General features: G+C 38.9%; 1 protein-coding gene across 1 annotated transcript; it reads right to left on the bottom strand.

Annotated features, from left to right (window-relative positions):
- Positions 1 to 666: 666 nt before the first annotated feature.
- tamm41 (TAM41 mitochondrial translocator assembly and maintenance homolog) lies at positions 667 to 6,207 on the bottom strand. The gene is made up of 8 exons (XM_082534997.1): positions 5,826 to 6,207; positions 5,094 to 5,276; positions 4,682 to 4,774; positions 4,346 to 4,496; positions 3,728 to 3,873; positions 2,201 to 2,366; positions 1,985 to 2,047; positions 667 to 1,712 (listed from the first exon to the last, which is right to left on the bottom strand). Exons 1-8 carry the CDS (start codon positions 5,961 to 5,963, stop codon positions 1,621 to 1,623), a joined length of 1,032 nt encoding a protein of 343 aa, XP_082391123.1. The 5' UTR covers positions 5,964 to 6,207; the 3' UTR covers positions 667 to 1,620.
- Between the last annotated feature and the right edge of the window lie 12,349 nt (positions 6,208 to 18,556).

The following is an 18,556-nucleotide window of genomic DNA, read 5'->3' as shown; positions in this document are numbered from 1 at the left end:
AAACACAACAGTATGACTAACTGATGTTGCTCTTTTATGATTGTACTATACTGTGATGGAACAAAGGACCTTTATGCTTTTTAGTTTAAAGAAGTTCCCTTTGTAATTTGGATTTTAAGAAGAATTAAAGCAAATATGTTAGGAAAAGCTTTTGTGATTAATTTTATATCCATGATTATGACTGAAGCTCAAAGATATTGTATTTAAACATAAACTATATGGACAGTTATTTTGGGGAAATACCTATATCCTGGAATATGTACTCATTTTGAGCTTGTTCGGTGTCTGTCTTGCTTATCTATCATACAAAAATGCAAATTCAATTGAAACAAAGAATAACATTTTTCTTAATCCTTAAATCATCCTAGGGGAAGAGGTAGGGTATACCCTGGACTAGTCCATCGTGGGGCTAACACAAACAGATAGGGACTCACTCTCTCACATATCGACACAAACCGAGAATTTAGAATCACCATTAACTGAAAAATCTTGTCTGGACTGTGGTCGCAACTGGAGGTACACTCAGCCAGTTAATCCAATTTAAAAGACCAGCAATTTTTTAAAAAGGAGTGTTTAAATAAAACGAGGTCATAGGATGCAAGAAGCCAGAAATAACATTCCTAAACATGGCTAAATAAAATCATGCCACAGGAGAAAAAGTCTCAATTGATGTTATATTAGAAATTTTATTAAAACAATTTCTTGCAGCTGAATTACACTACAGGCCTGTTTGTAAGGAACCAATCAGTGCATCTTCCCATTAAAAGGTTCAGGTTTCCAATACAAGCTAAACCAAATAATAAAGTCAGTGAATAAAGACACACAGACTAAAGAGTTGAACATTAGAGATCTTTGGTGAAATGTGTAGGGAAATAAGTGTGCCATCCTCGTGAGGACTAGCTTGTGTTTTAGACTAGTGGAGTGAGGACATTTTGGCCGATACTCACTTCTTATCCATTCAAAGGCCTGGTTGAGGCTCAAGACTTAGTTTTACAGTTGAAGTGTTAGGCACTCAGATGGGATGGTTATGGACACGGTAGAGGGCTCAGGAAAGCATTATGTCACAAATATCCACACAAATATGGGTGTTTGACACACAGATCCATCCACCTGACCTGTTGATAGCACCGTTCACAAAGAAAACTCAACACAACACTGACATTGATTCAGAAGACACACATGCAACCAAACTTATTCCTTCACAAAACTTGAGGTACAGGTTTCAAGTTCTTAACACTGATTTTGGGCCAATTTTACTGCATGGCCTTTAAAAGTAGTCCATTCAGACCTTTCAGTATGTCATCAGTCACTGTAGTCCATCATCCAGAAAGGCTAATCTGTACTACCAGCAAATGTCAACCATTACTCAGTCCAACTTAGAAAATGCCACCCTTTATTCATGAATTATATAAATTTAATGAGGGCTCAAGCACAGATGGTTCTTAATTTTTACACACGGCCTTACACCTGGTCATAGGTCGCATACGTAGACACTACAAAGTGATACAACCATAGGTTAGGGTGTGATTGTTCTAGATGGGGTTTAAAAAAGGACGGGCAGCATTAGATTGTCAGACTGACAGTAACAAAGACGAACAAGTTCCTGGTAAACCGACAAGGTCAAGACATCTGAGAGACCGACGGCTTCCTCCTCCCGCCCTTCCACATCTTCATCAGTTTTTTGGAGCTGTAGGATACAGTTTTCCACAATCCTGGAGGAGGGAAAGGATCACACGGACCACCCATTAACATGCATAACATAGTTCTCTTATATCACCCCAATAATTTTTTTATAATCTAGATTGTGTGTAGAATAATCAAACAATATATGATGGATACTGAGCTTTGGAGGTCTTGTTAGGCAGGTTGTCTTTAGAATGCACCAGTTTGACCAGTTCCCCCTCTCTATCTTCAGGTAAACCATTCATCTAGCTGTGGCGTACACACAGACACAATACACAGTACATAATATAAGATTTCTTACCAGCTGTAACAATGCCTTTGATACTCTGTGTTATACTGGAGGATTTCACAATGGATGAGATACCTGGGAAGCAATAAAAACAAGCTCAAACATGTAATTAAAACACACTTAATATCTGTTTCCATGACCCATTTCTTCCTCCCTCACTGCCTCTGCTTATGCCAACGTTCCTCTAAAGAGAACCGATCCCATTTCTTCGTCATCTTTCTTCTCTACCTTGTTGCACAACTGTTCCACAGTCAGGATCCTGAGCCACCTGGAGCAGGATCTCTTCCACATCCCGGTTCTTCCCTGGAGGATCAACCAGCTTTGTGATCCTTTGTTGGAGAGTCCGAGGTAACGCCATCAGCTGAGTAAATTGGCCTTCTGGGCTTTTGTCAACCTTCAGGAAAACATACAAAAATAAATGAACAGAGATACATATAGTTGGCCAATGATCATTAAACTGACTTCACGGCCCACTGCTTGTTAGTGGTGCTAGTTTCAGTCTTTATGGAAAATATATCGTTTATAAAGATGTGAAAACCTGACTGAAGAAGTCACCTGGGTGAAACAAAATGTTTCTCCCACTGAGCAGTCCAGATGAACACAATCAGCTTTCAGTGATAGCTGGCAGAATAGCTCTACAGGTGCTTTACATTGTAACTATTAGGAATGAAAGTGCATTTTTACTTTTTTGTCATCTTTTAAAGTATGCTTCTGTAGAAGTTTATTCAGAAATCAGAGTCATTGGGGATCTCTGCAGAACTGTAAATCAGGTAAATTTTTTAAAAGTTAAAAAGAAAAAAAACAAACAGCCAATGCATCTCTGATCTGCCGTTATCAGACATAACCTAAGAGGCATTTTGTGTTCACAAAATTGGTCCTATTGCTCCAGACTATTTATTTACAGCTGCGAAGCTCAACATGACATATATAGGTCAATATAATTCACTAACCTCAACTATTTTAATACAAAATATGGCTTTTAAAAAGTATTAAGCTTTGATGAATAGGTAATGGTTTTAGGATCTGATCTGCACATCAACACGTGCACACATAGGCAGCTGCTAATGCTAATGGTTGCATAATATTACTGTAACTTCACTGAAAACGTGCCAACAAAAGCAGCAAAGGTGGCACCTCGCATGTTGCTATGTGTCATGCTTTTTTTTGTTTTGTTTATAAGTGGGCTCGTGTTTACATTGCAAAAATCCCCATCTTGTAACAGATGACTGCAAAAAATATCACACACACAAAGACATACACATTTCTTGCCTCTTCTTCTCGTAATCGCTCAGAGTCATTTCTCAGGTATTCAGTGTTTCGTTGGAAAAACAGGGAGTGGTTGCAGCATTTAAAAAGTACACAGATTTGACTGCAAAGAAATTTGCCATTTATTGAGTAGACACACAGTTACCACACTATACCATTAATTACTGTAGACTTTTAGTGTGAAAATCTATTTGTGCGTTTCACAAAACAGGCACGACAGCTGGATAATTTCACTGTTTATAAAAGGTCCAAAGGCACTTTAAAGAATTTATCCATCTTGTTATATTTCTGGAAATATATCGGTAGCTGTTGTTTCATGGTATTACATTTCAACGCTTAATAAGGATAATTTCTGAGGTACAGCACTTCAGTTTATTCAGCTGACACTCTGTAAAAGTACCCAATGTCCAAACTGAGCTGCGTTGCTCAAATATCAGAGATGCTGAAAGAAAGTGTGTATTCTTCTGGTGCCTGTTTACAGTATCATACCTCAAGTTTTCCTTGGTGAGGTTTGTAGACCACTTGAGGGCAATCTCTTAAGATGTTGCTATACAAAATCCTGAAGTGTTGAATGTTGTCTTTGACGATATTGGCCACCTTGGACTTATCCTCTCCAATCACCATCCTAAAATCCCCTTCAGAGGAGCAAACAAAAAAAATAACACTTCAGTTTGCCTAAGTCAGGAGCACACTCATAATCATCTCCCATAACAACCTGTAGTGTTACACAGCACTGTCATTGTACGCACACTCTTTGCTTTAAGACACTGAAAGCCTCATGATGAGGATAACATGTGTTGAATTCAAGCCATTTCATTGCATATTATCAGGAAAATTAAAAAGTTTAATTAAAATGACGTTGAATAATTCTGAAGTCTTCTGAACAAGCAGTATGTTTTTCTAAACTACAAAAGCTGGAGCACTACACCTTGGATATTAATCCCTGTGTTGACTCTGAATAACACAAGTAAGCAGTAAATGTGTGCACATGGGAGAAAAAGATCAGAAAGAGACATGGTCTTATTCTGATCTAAATCTGCAACTTGAAAGTAACTATGAAAGTATGCAATCTTCTTAAGCTCTCTGCGGTTTTATAAATCTGCTTACCAGCATAAGAAAGACCAGCTATCTGCAGGAAAAGGTCTTCCTCAGTGAAGCTCTCTGGGAGCATCAGGAAGGAAGCAGTCACAGCGCTCTTCAGGTTGGCGACCAGGGCAGCGCGGAGCTTTCGGCTCTCACTCTGGACCAGCAGTCTCACCTAAACACAAGTGCAGACCAATGCACTACGTTATCAGAAGAACTAAACGTGAATGCAACAAAAACATTGTTCTAAACCCTTGCATCCCATTTCAGATTACACATTACAATAATTATTCTAATAAATGTAAAATAATCAGCATAGTTTGTCTGAGGGTTCAATAACAGTCCAATCTGGATACCAACCGGTTTGTGCAGGCGCCCAGCTACATACATGGTCTTCCAGTGTATCAGGTCGTCAATCAGAGAGTCTGTACTTATTACCCCATATTTTATTATCTGAGAACAGGGGAGGAAATATGCAGTTAATAAATTAAACCCACAAAAACCTCTTAAAGTAAATGTACATCTGAACATGCTTGCATCACCATGAACAAATGAATGATTTTTGATTCAGACATGCATTTTGTATAGAGGTGATCCTATAAACTAACCTACAAAGCAACACAAAACACCATCACTCCTGTGACAAATTCACAGGTTATGTGAGGAGTTTTGTGTCTGTAGTTAGAGCAGGGCACATTGATGGTGCACACATAGAGAAAACTAGAAAAAGACCTACAGATGTGTTTAGGTTTATGAGAATGTAGTCATTTACCCTTCCATCCACAGGCACCAGCGTGTTGTAGTACACCGAAGCTCCGTGATCATTTTGTATGGAGCTGATCACCGTGGGACCCAGCAGCTTGAGGATGGAGTAGTGTTTGCGATTCTGCAGCAGATTCATGGTGTGCCACGTCACCGGGTCGTCCACCGCAAACACAAAGTCCAGCATGTTTTTCTGCGTGTATCAGAGGACAACAGAGGATTGAAGGCATTTCACTACATCACAACTTCAAACTGTTAAGGAACAACTTCATAGGTATCGCAGTGTATTGTGTGATTTCGTGGTAACATATACATATTGTAAATGCATGTCAGAAATATAAGAACAATCCATAGTTACACGTGTGCAAAAAGTTGTGATGTAATACACAATATGGTGTTTACACCACTGAAAACAATTTGATTCCTTCATATTTTTTTTTTAAAGACTGGTTTGAAGTATTGCAGTCTAATGCCTCAGGAATTATCTGTGTTTACATAATGATAGGACTGTTATGTACAAACAGCCTCATTCATGGACAAATATTGAGTCCATGTCCCAACATACACATTTTCAATGATGTGTGTAATATTATAGGCAATACAGCAGGGTAGATGGCTCCCTGCCACAAATACAATGTTGTACAGTTAACTTGCGGATTAAAAATGTGTAAAATATTTTGTATACAATACTTACAGTGCAGATTTAACGCCACGAGTACTCAGAAACAGCTATGTGTCTTACCTCCATTTGACCTTGGCTGGTCCCATGCTGTTTAAAAACGCCCGATCCGTAGGCAAACGCTAAGCTGATGTCCTGAGGAAACTGTGACAGTATCCGTCTGTAAAGCACGCTGGTGTTGTGCAGAGCTGGAAGAGTCATTTTGAACTAGCAGAGACACCTGTCCTGCAATAACACGAGCTGGTTAACGGCGGGAAAACCTATTAAATAAGTCGTAAAATACAAACTCGACTCCGTGAAGTATGAGAGACATTTCAGACGGAAGGCCTCAGTGGCACTAAGCACGATCACGGCCAGTGGACAGGATTAAAATGACCCAATTTATCGTTAAACGTCCATGGTGTCAGTTTAGCTCAGCTGTGCACTTCATAGTCGACGAAAATATGCGTCACAGACGCCGCTCCGCACCGGGGGCTGACGGGAGATGTGGTTGGTAATGGGAGGTAAGCAACGGGAGCCGTTAAATTCCCTTTAATCACCCTTAATACACGTGCGTTGTAGTTTTTTACAGAAATACTTGTATATTTCAACGTATTACTACAGTTTACTACTTGGAAAACAATTTGAAGACGTTTGAACCGCTTTATATTTAGCCAGTAGATGGCAGTTTTACATTAGGTTTAGCAGGAGGGAATGAGGTCATGCTAATTTCCTATGTGGAGTCGCTTTAAAAAAAACTGAACCAGGGCGAGTTTTTATACGTAGTTTCTTTTTCAAAAGTTATAACTGAAGTTTTAGAATGAATTTGGCTCAGTATGTTACTTCTCTAAAATAATTAAAAGATTGTTTAGGAGTAGTTCTTTTGTTGTTTCTGTTATGAATAACTGAATCATGGACATGGCTAGAACTGGTGCACAAATGTCTATGGATACATATCACATAAGTTAACATGAGTTAAAAAAATATGTCTTCCTTAAACTTACAGAGTTAGAATAATATCTGTGTATGATTCTCAATTAAACTTCCTTCGCTTTCTTAGTAAGAACGCATTTGTAGTCCAAAACTTTACCCAGTTAATATAAGATAACTGTGCCAAACTCTTTTGTAGTGGTAGGAATGTCATTTATTATCATCATCATTATCATATTATTATTATTATTGTTATTGATAGAATTACAGTCTGCCAAAAAGTGATTACCGATGTTTCTGTGTGTTTTTATGTCTAATATCGTTGCTTACATTAGTAAATACACTGTATTAAGATAACATCACAGGTAGCAGACATCAATTCATATTGAAAGTGATGATGTTGATCTTTTATACTACCTTTATACTGTCTAGGAGTTAGAAAATCAGCCTTTTGGCTTGTGAAGTTTTTTAGTTGCCTAAATCCACAAACAGCAGAGCCTCAACGAACAAGTTATTTTGTGCCTTATTTCTAAGTAATTCTTTTCCTCATACTGCACCGTTACACAAAATCCTAGGCGGAGGCTATGCAAATACTGATGTAAACGGCAGAACCTATGCAAAGCAGTATGCAACCAAATCAAACATGTTTGTGCCCAGTTCTTCCAAAAAAGCAGGATAAGCAGGGATTGTAGCACCAATGAGCATTTTTCATTGTTTTTAAACACTCGCTTTCACTTCAGCTAGCTCTTGTACATTAGTTTTTCTCTTCTTTATGGCTAGCAAGGACCAACAACCATGGTGTAAACCAAAGTGCCTTAAGTCTGCATTCTATCGTAAGGCCAGCAGATGGCGCTAACTGTGGTTGCAAAAAGCCCCTCTGTAGAAATCAATTGGAAAAAAGCTCTGTCTCCACCTCTGCAAAAATCTTCCTGCTGAGTTCATGGGCTCAGACACTCACTTTGGGGTCATATTGAACTAAAAAAATAAGTTTATTTTGTAATCAGTGGTCATATGTTTTAAATTGGGAGGATGATCTGTGGTATGAAACCACATGCTCATGAGCACAGGTCAGACCCATTTTCCTCATTTTTTTGCAACTAAGATGGCGACAGCGGAAAGTTCCCGATCTCTACAAAGTTCCAGATGTCTCAGGATTTCAAAACTGGTCTTCAGAAACCCCTGTGTGATGTCACATCAGCTACGTCCACTTTTCAAACTGCTTGTAAAAACCGCACAGTAGCCCACAGACCGAATTTCTGTGACAGTAAAAAAGCTACAACAGGTAAACGATTGCCAGCAAAGCTGTCCCTACGGTTGGTGCGCTACAGTATTATGTTCCAGTCCTGAACCTGGCTGCTCTACCACTGAATTGAGGCTGTAGCCCCTCTAACTGGTGCTGGTGTAAGGCTTCGTTCTCATTAACTTTGCCATCCCTGCCTGAAATTCTGCAGTCAGGTCCTGTGGTGTGCGCTCTGCCCTAGGCTGGTACACCATTAGGCCTGAATATGGGTATTCTGTGCTTAAAAAAATAAAGCAAGAGAAGTGATAGAGCTCCCTTTTTCAGTTTCTCAGTCCTCGAGAGGTATCGACAACATAGCCTGAAAGTTTCTGAATACAGATCTTTCAAAATTCAACATTTTAAAACCTCAATTTAGAAAGTCAATGTTTCTTTAAATATAAGAACTGTATACAAAAAAGAAAATACCGACTTTCTATGCTGTTTTTGTTGAATTTTGTAGAGATCTGGAACTTACCTTCACTATTTTTATTCTGCAGATTGAAATTTCCAGTGATTGTTTTGAATTTTAACATAATGAGCAAAATCCAATATGATGCACACACATTGCAACACATACACACACACAGCGGCATGTGCAAATGCATCCACGCACACACTGAGTTATTCAGGTGTATGAATTGCTGCATAAAACCTGCTGCATAATTTGCAGTATGAAATAATTTTTTTTAATGAAGTCAGCATAAGGTCACACTGTTTTTTATTTTTTTAAAAGCTTGCAACTTGCAGCCAGCCACAGAGCCACCCTTCCTGATCAGTTTAGCCAGTCTGTTGGTGTCACTTGGATCAATGGGACTGTGGTGCAATGAAAACAGACAACATGAAGGTTCTAATGTCAAGCTTTTGCTACACCTGTTTTAGAGCAGTCATTCAGTTATTATAGAGTTGATATAAGTCATAGTAAAATAATCACCTCTATACCTATTAGAATAATAGTAATAAAACAAATTCATAAAAACGACCATAAAATTACAACATCTTGAACTAGATTAAATGAGCATTATATCATTGACAGTAACAGAACAGTTAATAGACTGCATGAGCTGGAGCCTAAATCCATTTACCTTTGAACATCCTTGTTTTCTTTTCTGTGTAATGGATTTTTTATTTAATTTGAAGTCAATTTGATTTGTTAGGGTTTTTTTGTTTGTTTTTTAAATACATCTGTGAAGTGCTAACTTGAACCCTCATGAAAGCTCTTCAGGGAAAGAATGGAATTGGTTGATCTTTGTGTGGCATTTAAATTTCATATTGAATGTCACATCTTGTTAAAAAAACCAAAAAAACAAGAAGATAATGTAATTATACTGACAAGATGATGAGGTTTGTTCCAATCAGCTCCTAGACTCTCAGATTATGCACCACAGTGTTGTGACTCCAGAGAACAAATTCAATAAAAGCAATTAAAAGCAAATATTGAATTAAATCTACATCAAGAAAGGCTTCACTTACCAGCCTGAAAATTCTCATAATGCTAAAGGGCTGCGAGTTTTTCAGTGTGAGAATCACGTCAAATACAGCGGTGGTGGTAAAAGACAGAAGACTGCTGTGGCTACCATCAGTCTTACCCACTGGATTAGCTGCTAGTCGTATGGGCCCGATGCTCACATCTATCTGACTGAATTAATATTGAATGTAGCTACATGACACATCAATGTGTCTGCAGCTCATTATGGGAGTGTCACGAGTTGGACAAATATTATCTTTTTTGGTGATTGCTGTGAGTCATCTTTTCAGCCAAATGAATATTGATGAGATTAGTGAATCCTGACTAACAAGCTCTCTCAGTGTATTAAAGCACCTTGTTAAATCAGCAGTGAAGCACTAGAAGGAGTAAAAAAGGGTTTATTTTATTTTACTGCATTATTATTTTTTAAATATTAATGCTATACATGCAGTATATGCTTTCTATTGACCTGTAGTGATTCTACTTAATGCTTTTGCATGACCTTGTAATTATATTATTGCATTTAAATAAGATTCATAAAATATATTCTTTTTTCTATTTCCACAGCTAAACAATCCTTATTAACGGCAGTTAATCTGAATTATTCTGGACACAGATGTCAACTTCTAAAACTGTGTTAGTATTACTTTGTGAGGAAAAGCAGCAGGATTAGTCCATTCAGCAAATGACCATCCGCATTGAATGATACCAGTCCACTGAATGGACAGACTTCGAAGTGGTTGCCTGAATTCCAATGGCACTCTTTTTTAAGAGAAGGCCCTAAAATATCTGGTACAAATTGGAAAATGAAGCAGGCAGACATTTTTTATTATGTTTCTCATAAAGATAATACGATGTCTAATGTAAGAATCCACGCACACACACACTATCCAAGAAAATACCAACAGTTAACATTCAGATTTCCAAAACAGTTTGAAAGAACCAGTAATCATCTATTATTTCTAAATTTATATGTGTGTGCTTTTGTTCCTAGATTCCACTTCTCGGGAAGCTGCAGTGATTTTTTTACGAGTCCTCTTTAGAAAGGGCTCGCTGCACTCCAAGCATCTATAATCTGCTTGGTTTATGCCGACAACACACTGGATAGTTATCGATGCCCAACATTCAAATGACACCTTAAAAGCTTGTCATCCCAGCGCTCTATTGTTTGCTTGAATGAGACTGAGATAAGACTGCGGTAACTTATCTTCGCACGGCCATCATTACGTCGCCTCACCACCCTCACTTTAACACTCCTGATGTGTACGTTCTGAACTGTTTCTTTATTCCATATCTGAAATCAAAATATTGGCATTTACTAGCAATTAACAGAATCACCTAAATATGAAAATGTTTTAAGTCAAGACAGGAGCACATGAAGGAGAGTTGGAAAAAGGTCAGTACAGGGAGATTACAGAGGCAGACAGATCGAGATATGCTTTTGTGTTTCATTTTTCAGCTATTTAAATTTCAGAACAAAATATATTATTAACTGTTCAAATTACCTGTAAACATTGCCTTATCCACTGGGAGGTGAAAATTGTATTCCTCTTGGTCTGAATCTGGAGTACTATAGTATTCCTGTAAGTAGTAGTCCTGTACAACAGCAGTATAACCAGCATTGCTTGGTAACTTTAGGCTGTAGGGATTATGACTGTCAGTGTTGGGAGCAAATCTGGATATTGGTTAGCCTTATTAAAGAGTACAAGTGCATATAGGGAAATCATGCATATTTTTAGCTGCTCTATTTAATTTAACCAAGTAAAGTTAACCTGTTAAATCTAACAAACAGAGCTAGTTACTTTATTACAAACCACATTTGCTTAACCAAGTCTGCTTGGCCAAGTATAAATTACCCCACTGACCGACCAGCATGGTCATGGATGTCCCTTACATATTCTGGCTTGTAAGCAGTTTTCATAGGTTTTAGTGTAAGCTTGCTTGTTGCTTTATTTTAAACAGCACTGGCCTGTAATATGGAAAAGTTGTAACACAAGATTATTGTAAAGATACAAAGACCACAGTATTAAAACATATAATAATAGCTCCTCACTGTGTAACAGCTGTACAGCACGTGCTGTCTCACAGGAGGAAGGTCCTGGGTTCAAATCTGGTAGTTGAGGTTCTTTGGGGAGTGTGCATGTTTCCCCTGCAGTTATGTGGGTTCCCTTCAGGTATTTCAGCTTCATTGCGCAGTCCAAAAACACCCTTGTTTTGGTTAATTGGTCTTTAATTGGCTGTAGGTGGGAATGGTTATCTTTCTCTATGTGTGTGCCTTTTGACAAACAGCCAAAGTGTCCAGGGTTAACCGAGCACTGACCCCACTCTGACCCCGAATCTGGATAAGTGCAAAAAATGGATGGATGCGTGGACTTTGTAATTAAAATGTACACACACCTAAATGAGAGTACTTTACATCCTGTGTCATCTATAGAGGCCCCAAAATGCTGTGCATGTTTTAGTATTTACTCTGCATTAAATTAAAGAAAAAGGAAAAAGATTCTTCCAACCTTTTATTCATTTTTAGTAATAAACAGTTGATGCTGAAAGGTTTGTGTAGTCAGTCACGTTCTTTCAGCCCAGTCTCAGTCTCTCATGGGCATTAACTCTGACATCGGTCAAGACAAATTTGTATGTAATATTTTTTAGTAGGCAGTATAATTCGTGTGTACAGTAGAGGCAAACGAAAACCTTTATAAATCCCAGTTTTTTAATTATTCCTTTAATTCCTGCAAATCCTTGACATGAAACTTGGTTGTGACTGTAAAACATTGATTTTGTGTACCTGGGTACAAATCGGTGTGTATGACGGGGTGAGATGAAAAATCGAGTTCAGGGACATGAAACACTCAGTTACAGATAATCACTATTTGGTTCTTAGGGGAAACTGTGAATGGAGGTTTCCAGCTTTTGGCCTAATAAAGTAAAATCGTATCTTTTAAAACAACAGTAAACTAGTTTCAGATGCCACACTGCAGAGAGAGTCCTTTCATGTGTTTTCACAGTATTTCTGGAGATTGCCTGAAAATAAGTGCAGTGACTGGAATTAAAGCAAGAAATATCTGTCTTTTTGATTGTAAAATACCTAATTAAGAACTAATTAAACCAAATCAATATTTGTGGTGGTTGCACATTGATTTCCCTACTAAGTGGTCTTGGTGGTGTCCTATAAATTACTGTGAAAGTTCCCAGTGAAACTTCTGCAGCAGATTAAGTGGCAGCCTTTATTCAGACGCCACAGCTTTGAAAGATTAGCCTAGGCAAAGACTCAGACGACAGTTCATCTTGCTGTTAACTGTTGCAAACTTTTTGGTTTTTCAAATTTCTGTCAGTCTGAATCATAGAAGTACAGATCATGCAGATTGGCTGTGAGGCAGTTAATACACTAGCTAAACTACGTGTCTGCACAAACACAAACATGTCCAACAAATGACTAACCAGGAGGATCTTTTTCAGCGCTCGCAGGACTGTTGCCATGGAGATTACAATTGCTTCCCATGCCTGGTGGAACATCAAAAGAAAATGCAACGTTAACCAGGCACACACAAACACACATATAACTGCCCGAGACCTGCAGAAGAAGAGCGATACAGAGGCTTCTGATTTTATCTTAGCCCATAAAGGGGTTGCACTGTCACCAAGCATGGATTGGGCCAATATCTCACTCAGAACCAAGTGAAAGTGAACCTTGAACCCACATTTGAGGTAAAAACATACCAGTTTGCAAAACAGTTCAATTATTTAAAAAAAAAAGTGATTATGTGGATCATGTATAGAATCCACTTCCTACTGCTGGCAGATAATAATCATAGCTTTCCTGGGTTGTGCCCCCTTTGTTTTAATTAACTTGCCAATGCATCTGAAATTACACCCTGCAAGGAAAACCTCCATTTAGAAGGTTTTTCATTCCCTCAGTATTTGCACTCTCATTTATTTTAAAAAGTATGAATTTGAGAAAAAGTGATTATAGTGTCTTTACATACAGTTTATGGATGCAGCTTGACAGTCAAGCTTGCTAACATTAGCTGGTAACTTAAATGTGGTCACTTTAAAGTTTGCCGCTACACTGCTAGCTGGCTAGCCTATGTGTAGTCATGTCAGTAATGGTTGTTTTTCATATTTACAGAGGTCTATGCACAAAGTCCTGTGAGAAGTGTTTCCCAAATGTTAGAGGTTCATTTATAATCCACACTTGTGATATGAATGATTCAATAAAGGACTAGATGTTACAGTCCCCGATAATGCATTGCTTCCAATGGAGAAAATCTTGAGGGATGGCTACTATGAAGAAAGGCAGCCCAGAAGCTTTACCAGTGGGACACAGTTGTGTGCCTTAACTTCACAGGGGTGTTTCGGCTTTTTATCACAAATTATACCAATTTTATTTCTCAGTTTCTTTTTAACTTCCTTGGTTAGGTTCAGGGATTAGAAATCTGATCTAGAGTATAATATTTAAAGTATTCAACATTTTTAAAGACACATCATCAGTAGTGGACCTTGGATTCATTGGGTGTTTTGGCCATTATCACTAGACACCCTCATCCAAGCAAAGCCCTGCCAGGGTTGATCAGGCCCCGGACTGTCTCACTGGTATATATTAAATTGTTATTTCTCTTCAACTTTCTTCTGTTTAGTTTTCTAGAATTTATTTTCTTCTATCAATTCACTCCAAAACCTACGTAAGGAAGTGGCTTAGACTTCCGAAATGCCTCAGCAGTGTTGGACTCTACAGCGACGGGATACTGTCATTGCCTATCCCTAGCCTGGTAGAGGAGTTTAAATGTGCAAAAGTGAGGCTGGAGATGTCACGCACAGACTCTCGGGACCCCATGGTGAGAGGCGCTGCTCCCACCCCAGCAACAGAGAGGAAATGGACCCCAGCTACAGCTGTGCTACAGGACAAATCTGCTCTTCGCCATCGTGACGTGGTGAAAAGATCCTAGGCGTTCTTTGCAATATGGTTTGTATTTTAACCATCACTCCTCTGCTAAATCTTTCTTTGCCTCTCCTGCTGTTGCACTGCTTGCATAAAAGCTTTACTGCAGCCCAACCTCTTCTCCACCATTTACTAAAGTCTGAGTCTTAGTTTCCCAAGGGCAAAGTTGTAAGGTCACTCGCTATCCCCCGCTGTGTTGCACATGGAGTATTAATAGGGGAAGTGCAACCATAGCTAAGCACGCAAAAATAAATATTGTGTATTTGCATAACTGTGTAATTGTAGATAAATAAATTTGCCACTCGAAATTTCAAATACAGGGGGTTATATATCACTGTGTATAGCTCTGCATTATTTATTGTTATTGTTATTGCTTACTGAGCCAACATCTCTTCTACTTGTTGCCATGACAAGTTTGAATTCTTCATTTTATAACGTATAAAACATACAGTACAACTGCTTGACATTAGAATTAATCTCTGTAGCACTGCTGCATGCCCTGAAGAGTAATTTTTGATCCTTTGTGTCTGTGTGTGTGCGTGTGCCTCTGTGTGTGTAGCTCACAAGCCTGGTTAAATGGTGTTTTGGGGGATTTGCAGTAGATATCTGAGTTGTGTGTGGGTGTTTTAATCTCGAAGCTCCATCCATCCACACAGTGCTGTTAAAGTTCATTCAGAGAGATTTTTTTTTATAATAGCTTGGATAAATCCACAGTATTCCCTGAAGGAGAATCAAGGCTAGAATACCCTTTTAATATTTGCTTTTTTCCCCAGTTTTTCAACCATTTCAAGTGCATTGAAACACACTCACTTCTAATGCACGAGATGCAGAGATGAGGTGACCTTTGTGACAGTCTGCTATTGTAGGACCTTGTGTAGAAGCAGAAATAGTCTGTAACTTTATAAATGCATAGCCAGATAATAACCATAGCTTCCTGGGTTGTGCCCCCTGTGTTTTAATTAAGTTGCCAGTGCATCTGCATTTACTCCCTGCAAGAAAAACTTCAGTTTAGAAGGTTTTATTCCTCAGTATTAGCATCTCATTTATTTTAAAAGGCATGAATCAACAGAAAAGAACACTGGTTGAGTTAAAATTGAGTTGGGCAATTAATTATAATATCAACGTTTGCAATTATATGGAAGGCTTTTTAAAGTTGTACAGTGATTTATACCATGTCATGATCACTGCACAAAGAACTGAAATATTCCAAATTGTTCATGCATTATCTAAATTTAACCACAAGAGGTTTTATCACCCACACACACACACACTCAGAAATCTGCAGCAAATCTGCAAAGCAGTTTATAGTCATGCTTGTGCAAACCAGACACACTGACATGGATAATATACAAATTTACAAAAACCCTTAATATCATTCACTCCGCTAGAAATACCACCCTGTATTGTTTGTTGTTGTCCAATGGAGATGGAGAAGGATCACTTTTTTTCTCCTGATGTTTTACAGCCATGTTTTTCAAGAAACAGTGACGTACACAGAAGGGCTCAATGTGCTCCTCTGGATCTGTGTTTTGTGTAGACGGCAGTGTGTACGTGTGAGGATGTGTGCGCACATGTGCCAGTGCTTGTAATGTATATAGCCTTGTGTCTGTTTTGACAGATGAGAAATGCTGCAGGCGTAGTGGGTTTGCTAAGTCTGCTCATCCTTACTGTTTTTCAGGAGCGCCGAACAAATCATACTGTCTCCTTCCAGCTGTAGCAATACTATACTCAACAATACTTACTCAAGTCAGCTCTGGGGTGATTGAGAAATTCTTTGGTAAATCTTATTTTTTTTAAAAAAGATGCCCTAATGGCTTAGAGGTTAGGCTGCATATCACGTGGGCATCACTGTTTCGCCTCTCAGCTGTCAGGACCTTTGGCTTTGCTGCATGTCATTCTCATGTTCTCTTCCCCTCATTTCCTGTTTATCTCTCCTGCCCTGCTGAAATAAAGCCCTAAAAGTGTTTGTTGAAGATGATGATTGCAACAAATCTATTCTACAAATACCAGAATATTCTTTTTAAGTGCTAAAGAAAAGTAATAATTCAAGAAACCTTTAGCTCCACGAATTACCGCAGAGCTTTTCTTTGACTTTGTTACCTGCATAGTTTTTCCCCATATTTATTATATAACGGCTCTCTGGAAACGTGTTATGTGATGTGTGTAAGTGTCATGAAACATGTAGGCCAGCACGAGCTTAGGATGTCGCTACAGTTCACACTGCAGCTCTGTGACTCACTCTGGCTCTCTTCTGGTTCGCTAAACAAAGCCTCCCTCACTAGACCTGACTCATCGTGACTTGCTACAAATGTGAATCCTGCATGTTATGCAAAGAAGCCGAACAGAGATCCATTAAGTCTTTTATACCCCCAACATACTACACTGGGTTACTTGTCAAATCTGCCCTTGATCATTTCTTTCTTTTTTTCTTCTTTTCTTTATGTAACTGAAAGCAGGGTCACCTTTTTCTGTCATCAGCACTTTTTCAGGAACGGTGAACATCACATAAATTTCAGTGTACCCTTGAGGTATTTCTCTCCAACCGAACATAAGGGGATAGTAAAAGACGGGTGCTGGTGGCTGACGGAAATTGGTTGTATAACGTGCACTAATCTAAACAGCAGTCACTACTCGCCTGAAAAAAATATGTATCCATTTGAGGAGCTTAGACAGCCGTTGAAAAACAGCCTCTCAGTTTGAAAATACATTTCCATCACTTGAGAGTCTATCGTTGAAAACAAAAGCTTCCAGAAATCTCAATTGCTGACATATAATGAGAGGTTGGACATGATAAATGGTAGTGGGCTAAATTGGTAAGACTGCTTTCCATCCTTTAAGAAATATTTTCCCACTGAAGATGAGATGAAAGCGGTGTACTGTAGGTCTGCATTTTTCTTCTCGCTAATGTGGCTCAGACATGTGTGGGATTTTCTTCCCGCATGAATAATCGTCTTTCTCCCTCTTTGTCCTGTCGTCTTTGGACTGTTTTTTTCCTTCTTTTTTCTTTTTTTGGGAGCAAAGCTTAGAGTAGCAAATATTGCACTCCGCTCCTGCTGCCGATGGCTTTCAGCAATCGTGCTCTTCTCATGGCCTGGAATAGTGAATATACAATGAAGCTAGACATAGGCTGGAGATAGTCGTTTAGTAACGAGAAGCGTATGACTCAGTTGTTTGTGTGTACGAGTTTGTGAATGTGGTATCTATTTGTTTACACCCTTTATCGATGCTGTAAACAAAAATTGAGATGTGCTGCTGATTTGCTGTATAAACAGATGTAGTCAGCACAGAAATGTACCCTTTCAAGTGGCTGCATAACATGCTGATGCTGAATTGCCCTCAAGTTAAGTAAAATTGGGAAAATCTTACTGATATCATCGCACATCCTGTTACAAAGATCAAAGTAAGGTGAACCTAAATGTCATACCTATATCGCTACCAAGAGCAGATATGTTTAGCCAATACCACCATTAAAGAATAATATAAAAATCTGTTAATAAAGTCTAAAAGATATAGATGCATTTCTGCCCTTCTCTGGTTTGCCTTTCTTTTCCTGTCCTCTTGTTCTCTACATCTCAGGTCAGTTTTATTGTGCACAAATCATAAACTCACCTTAAGGGGCTTTACAGTATGTACGTGACATCCTCCTTTCACTTTTGATCCATAAAAAAAGATCTGGCTAAAAAAACAAAAATCATATTTACCATTGTAACTGGAACGGGGACACATATAAAACAGAGAGAGACAAGGACAACATGGAAGCACAAGGCAGAAAGACAATGAGCTACTTCTCCACTGTATTTCAAATCATCCCTGCCATTTGTTATGCCGCATGCTTTTAGTGGTAGTGCACTGGCAAGGATACCATCCTAGAGGAGGTTATGTTTTTTCTATTAGAATTTATCTGCTGTAGCAATGCATCAGCGAGCTGACGTTAGATGGTGGGGGGAAAAGATTCAGGGAAGACATGCTGCACAAGCGGCTGAAAGATGGATGGATGGTGGGGGAAGAAGGTGGGGCTTGCGGAGAAGGATGGATGGCGTTTCCATCTGTGAACTCCACCTTATGCACGCTTGCAGGAAACCCCTTCCGCTGATTGCACACGGCACACAGCGTTACAAGGCTGCAGCACGACACATGAACGTAATCTGTGATGTAGGAGGATGATGACAGGAGAGAGGAGGAGGGCGGGGGAGGGGGGGCAGCCA

This window comes from Aulonocara stuartgranti, assembly GCF_965226115.1.
Source record: "Aulonocara stuartgranti genome assembly, chromosome: 5".
Classification (NCBI taxonomy): domain Eukaryota; kingdom Metazoa; phylum Chordata; class Actinopteri; order Cichliformes; family Cichlidae; genus Aulonocara; species Aulonocara stuartgranti.
The sequence above is the reverse complement of the archived record's forward strand: the minus strand, read 5'-3'. Positions and strand labels throughout refer to the sequence as shown.

Bases quoted from the DNA above. Each gene is read 5' to 3' on its own strand.
- tamm41 (XM_082534997.1), bottom strand. From the start codon at position 5,963: ATGACTCTTCCAGCTCTGCACAACACCAGCGTGCTTTACAGACGGATA. The intron at 5,277-5,825 runs GTAAGACACATA...TGATACACGCAG, and splicing joins CCAGCCAAGGTCAAATGGAG to AAAAACATGCTGGACTTTGT. The intron at 4,775-5,093 runs GTAAATGACTAC...CCCTGTTCTCAG, and splicing joins TGGTGCCTGTGGATGGAAGG to ATAATAAAATATGGGGTAAT.